Below are 5,696 nucleotides of genomic sequence, written 5' to 3' on the forward strand. Positions count from 1 at the left end.
TATTACAGCCTTAAGGCCGACCATCCGAAACCGAAGGGTGAAAATCATGAAAACATACCAATCGTTTTTTTATTTAGAAGAGTTGCGCTGCCTGAATAGTGGATGCATATTCGGGCATAAACCAAAAAAGGGTGGAAGGCTATTACGAACTCACCGATCACAAGATTCGAACTTTAAGACTCTCATCTACAAGTGGAAAAAAATATCATTAAACCAGAATACTAAGTTACCTCGATCAAAAAACTTTACACGTTATACTTTTACTACTAATAATTTAATGTCAAATTGCTAGTATCAATTTTAGCACTCAATTTTAAACTGATCATGGCATAGGTTGTAAGTAGTTTCCAAATGGAAAATGATAAAACACTCCTTTTAGCTTCTCACAAATCTCTTTTAAATCATGTGCATTGATTCTATTTGATTTCTCCAATCCGATGGCTAGATAGGGTATGTGAAAATCACCACCATTTCCAAACACGAGAGGTTTCCATAGGCTAGGGAAGAAGTCCAGGAGGGAAGGAAACATAACTTACATGCAAAAGAACACTGATTTCCTCCCAATTAATCAACTGAAACAGCATGAGAACGAAAAGGCGAAAACAACCTAGTATTGCTATAGCAGATACAACAAAAATTGGGGAGAACTGATACACATACATTAAATGGATTCCTGGATACATAAGTTTTTTACAATGTGACAGTTTTCATGAGACTACTCTGAAACCGAAAACAACCAAAGAAGAGCCGCGTACCATTTCTCATTTGAAAGTCGATAGCCTTGGAAGCTTGTCTCTCAAATAGTACAACCTTGCCCTCCTGACCTTCCTGTGACTCAGTACCTTTAGCTCCTTAATGTTTGGTGAGTATCTGAAATAACAAGCAACAAAAATAAAAAACATATCATATAAAATATATTCTTCACGGAAGATATGATTATAACGCTTGAATTATTTCAAAACTCGAGGGAAGGCTTTAAGGGGAGAAATTACCAGTAAGCAATCTAACACTCATTCGAGCCTAAGCATCATCATCATGAAGTCAAAACTGAATTCTAGCATATTCTACTAAAGTAAGGGGTTTTTCTTCTCTCGTACATATTATCAAGTACAAAAAGTCGAAAAAAAAGAGAAAAGGAAAGCCATTTGGGGGTGTTTGGGATGAGAGAATCCAATAATACAATTAGCATAAACATTTTTTCCTCCAAGCATTACAACCTCCTAGGTTATGCATGTTTCTGAAAAGCCTTGATCACCTATGCACCCAACTACAAAGACGGATCAAGTTGTTTAATTTCGAGGAAAGGAAACGTATGATTATAATACATTAGACTCTAGAAAATCTTTTAATAAATAAACATCAGCGACAATAAGTATCCCAGCTAGATTTCTACATGTTAGCTTCTTCAGAGTCATGTCATCAGAATCCAGGGAATCATGTCTTCAGATTCAGCATAAAAATCAAGCACAAAATGCAGAACACAAAAGAAAACTTACAGCGGGAACACAATCTCAACCCCTATGCCAGCAATAATCCTCCGAATGCGAACAGTTGTGTGAATACCAGCATTTTGTCTGGAAATGACAATGCCTTTATAGATAGACAACCTTCTCTTATTTTCAGGAACTTCCTGTAAGTCATACACATAAAAAGAATCACAACAGGTTCAATGTTGTATGGTATAAATCTGAAGAAATAAAGCAGAACCACTGTTACCAGTTTAATTTGCACAACATCTCCAGTCCTAATGTCCGGAACTGGCCTTTCCTGCTCTGCCGCCTCAACTGCCCTTTTATTTAATATCTAACCAAACAGAAGAATTCCGGTCAACATTAATCTCACTTACCATACGGTTGAAGGGCAAAAAAAACAAATGACTAATAAATTAAGAAAGGTTTACAGTAACAAGGAGGTTAGTGTTTCAGCTTTCCTCAAAAAACCGTGTTTAAATATACATTCCAGCCGAAAATACCGTGTTTAAATCTACATTCCAGGCAATCCCCTTTATTTAATTACGCATTTTCTGCTGAGATCAGAACTCAACACAACCTTGATGTCATTTTCATTTCTACATTACTTCACCAAACATAATTTCGGTTTCGGTTTCAAAATTATGTTCAGTTCTTCATACTTATTATTTGCACTTTTCACATCAACCAAGCAAGGCGGCAAAATAGAGAAAAGGGAATAAATTACCCCCATTATATCTCCGAGCTTAACCCGAGACTTTCTCGGCGGCTTTGGCTCTTCGGGTTCAGACTCCAGCACTGCTTCTGCTTCTGCTTCTGCTTCAGATTCTACCACGGCCACAGAGGCCTCCCCGCTTCCAGCTGCTTCATTCTCTTGGGCATTATCGGTGGCTCCGGTTTCACCTTCAGAGCTCGGCTCGGCTCTCACAACAAAGTTCCGTTTCGACATTGCAGAAACAATGGGACTGAAAACGGACCCAATTGAACTCGATGAAACCCTAGAGAGCGAAACCCGAGAGCAATTGGAAGAGCGGCGACAGAGGGCAGCTGAAAACCCGAGCTTTACTGGCGGGAATTGGTTAGGGTTTCGTGGAATTGTTAGCAGAGCCTGCAAAACCATAAATTCATCAATTTCTCTCCAAATTATTGCTACAATTCACACATACGCACGTACAGACAGTCAAAGAGAGTACCTGTGGAAGAATTTTGGAGCCCATGATTCAGGAATTAGGGTTTGTGGTAATGAGGAAAGGGGGAGAGAGAGAAAGAGTTAGAGAGTAGAGGTCATGGGAGTGAGTGGGATGGACTGGTATAACTATGGAGTCTACTACGCAGAGGAAAGTAGAAGAGGAGGACAAAGGTGGCCTTATCTGTTCTATCTATTCATCACGTGCGTTGCACGTACGACAATCAAGTTTTTTTTTTTTTTTTATTTATTTTTTTATAATAAGAATTGTAATTGACGCTCCAATTTATTTATTTATTTATTTTTTAACAAACGATATTATCTACAGTAAGATGAGAGATGAATTTAGCCTCACAATGAGCTAGCAATAATGTGGTTTAAATTCACCTTTGGTAAAAATCGAATCTAAAATCTCTCACTTACAAGTGAAAGAAATAGATTACTAGACCGTAGTACAAAATGACATCAATTAATTATTTTAATAAGCTACAAATTTTATTGCAAGTGAGCCTATAACTAAGTAAAAGGTATGAGAGATTACCATATTGTCCTCAAGCTTATTTCTTTTAGAATTTTGTAAGGCCCCTTAGAGCCCCGAGTTGACTTTGAGAGTTTAGGGGGCGTTTGTTTGCCCTCACTAAAGCGTATTGGACTGGACTGGACTAAGGGTTAGTCCAGTCCCATGTTTGTTCCCGACAAGGACTAAGTTTAATGAGACTAAGTCTCACTTGCCTAGACTAAATCAAGGACTAGTTGGTCTTAGTGAGACCCCTTGAAAACCATGGGACTAATTAAGATTGTCCCCTCTCTCCCCCTCTCTCCTCCTCGCCCTGCTCCTCGACCACTCACCATCGAAAACCATTGGACTATCACAACCAATTTTCATATAAAATACCAAATTGAAGATGGGAGTGAGGGGATTATGATTCTACCTGAATCAAGGCCAAAAGGTGGTTGGAGGTGGTCGAAAAATGGCCTGGAAGTCTCGGCCAATTTGGGTTTTTTCGAATCCATGACAAATTTGAGCATGCAAAGCTCGGATATGAGACTAGAGATGGGGAAGAGTTTGTTAGTGGTGCAAACCTCATCTAATCCGACGAGGTTCAATCAGAAAACTCGTCGAGAAACTTGCAACTCATAAAAAAAAATGGAGCCGTGAGGGTTCCATTCGACTAGCGCAGAGCTAGAGAGATTGATAAAGGGAGGAGAGAGAGAGAGATACAGACTGAAATCGAGAAGGAGGGAGGAGAGAGAGGCTGGAATCGAGTGGTTTAATCTGGGGAGGAAAAGATTGGAATGGAAAAGGGAGAAAAAAGGGACAGAATGGGACAGTAAGGGAGGAATAGAGGGATACAAAAATAGGATGAAAATAAAATATTAATAATTATGGGTTAAATAACATAATATTAGAGTTTGTTAATTATCTTGCTTGTTAGTCCGACACTGCACCAAACGCTTCACTAAGTTAGTCCAGCTTAGTCTAGTCTAAGCCAATCCAATTTAGTCCCTGAAGCTAGTCTAATCCGAGATAGTCCGGTGTAACAATGCACCCAGGGTTTTAGAAGGCACGTCGAGGTTTGTGGTTAATCATTTTAGGTTTATGGTATTGGAATGTCCTTGAGATAAGTTTAGGGCTTATGCTATAGGTTTCAAATTTTGGGAGGAGCTCAAATTTTTGAAAGGCTTATTATAATTTACACCTAAATAATTGAAAGGGGCATTTAGATTTGGGTCCAAAAATCAACGTGATTATTAGGTTAAGTCCAATATTAGCTGTTCTCCACCTTTATTTTTTTTTAAATTATTTTAAACCTAAAGATAGAAAAACATAGTATACCTATAAAAAAGATACATTAATTTTTTTATAGAGTTGATTATAAAAAAGAATCTGTCATATACGTAGATAAATAAAATTAGATTGATTATAAGAATTAAAAATAAAATCTATGAATGAGGTTTAGAGCAAAAAAAGAGAACAAAAATTAACAAAAAATAAACAAAAAAAGTATAATTAAAGAGATAATTAGGAAGAAATTTAATTTTTATTATAATTTTTATCATTAAATAGATAATTATTGGTTATAAAATAATATTAAACTTAAGATACTAAATTTATCTATCTATCTATCTATCTATATATATAAAGTGAGAAGGACAAAATGCTGAAACATTCCGAAATGCCAAGAATGTCCTCACTTCACACACAAAGCTAACGTATAATTGCTCATAGAAATAGGGTCAAAACGATAATATCACAACATTAATAAATTATCTATAAAAAGTGGAATGCTCCGCATATGTGCCTATCTTAACCATGGACATTTTGGACTACCAGATGAAAACATCCACGCTTTAAAATTCATTGTCAACCCTTAGATTGATCATCTTATAACTACTACATTGCACTCTAATATTTTCACCATATAAAAACACAAAAATAATATAAAAAAAATAAAAGAAAACCACTCCAGATGGAACAGAAACTCTCCACACTTCCACTTAGAACAGCAGTTACAGCAGTTGCCAATACTGGAGAAGGAACCGCCATTTACCGCACGTTCTAAAGACCTCAAATCATCACTTAACCCCCAAAATATATACAAAAAGTAAACAAACTCACTTTCATTTTCTGCACAGACTCATCTCCTCCGAGTGGTTTTTAGAAGTTTCTTCTGAATTTCATCAGATCTCTCCCATCAGTTAGACTCATCTTACATTGATACGACTTACTCTTTCTCCAAAGTGAATTTCAGTTTCGTTGGATTCTATTTAGTTGCCAAGAATCATCTCACACTGGTACAAATTATATACTGGTTTTTGGTTTAATATTTTTTGAATCTTATCCTGCAACCTGTAGTTTTACCAGATCATTCTGTTTGTGCATATCCCAACAACCCAACCACAACCAATCTTTTCTTTTCGTTTTCTATGTAGATTTTGGCTCTCTGAGTATTTTCGTAGTTTCCAATGGCTTGAAGCTCTTCAAGGTTCATCAAGTGCGTGACTCTGGGAGATGGGGCTGTGGGGAAGGCCTGTATGCT

At 37.0% G+C, this 5,696-nt stretch overlaps 1 protein-coding gene across 1 annotated transcript; it reads right to left on the reverse strand.

The window, feature by feature from the left end:
* Window positions 1-453: 453 nt before the first annotated feature.
* Window positions 454-2,797, reverse strand: LOC137710373 (large ribosomal subunit protein bL19cy-like). Its single transcript, XM_068449331.1, has 5 exons — window positions 2,663-2,797; window positions 2,197-2,577; window positions 1,717-1,803; window positions 1,497-1,630; window positions 454-870 (listed from the first exon to the last, which is right to left on the reverse strand). Exons 1-5 carry the CDS (start codon window positions 2,684-2,686, stop codon window positions 762-764), a joined length of 735 nt encoding a protein of 244 aa, XP_068305432.1. The 5' UTR covers window positions 2,687-2,797; the 3' UTR covers window positions 454-761.
* Window positions 2,798-5,696: the final 2,899 nt, after the last annotated feature.

This window comes from Pyrus communis, chromosome 12 (assembly GCF_963583255.1).
Source record: "Pyrus communis chromosome 12, drPyrComm1.1, whole genome shotgun sequence".
Taxonomy (NCBI): Eukaryota; Viridiplantae; Streptophyta; class Magnoliopsida; order Rosales; family Rosaceae; genus Pyrus; species Pyrus communis.

Excerpts from the sequence above, each read along its gene's own strand:
- LOC137710373 (XM_068449331.1), bottom strand. The coding sequence starts at position 2,686 with ATGGGCTCCAAAATTCTTCCACAG. Across the intron at positions 1,804-2,196 it reads AGCTCGGAGATATAATGGGG|ATATTAAATAAAAGGGCAGT; the intron begins GTAATTTATTCC and ends CTGTTTGGTTAG. Across the intron at positions 871-1,496 it reads GTTGAGATTGTGTTCCCGCT|ATACTCACCAAACATTAAGG; the intron begins GTAAGTTTTCTT and ends TTGTTATTTCAG.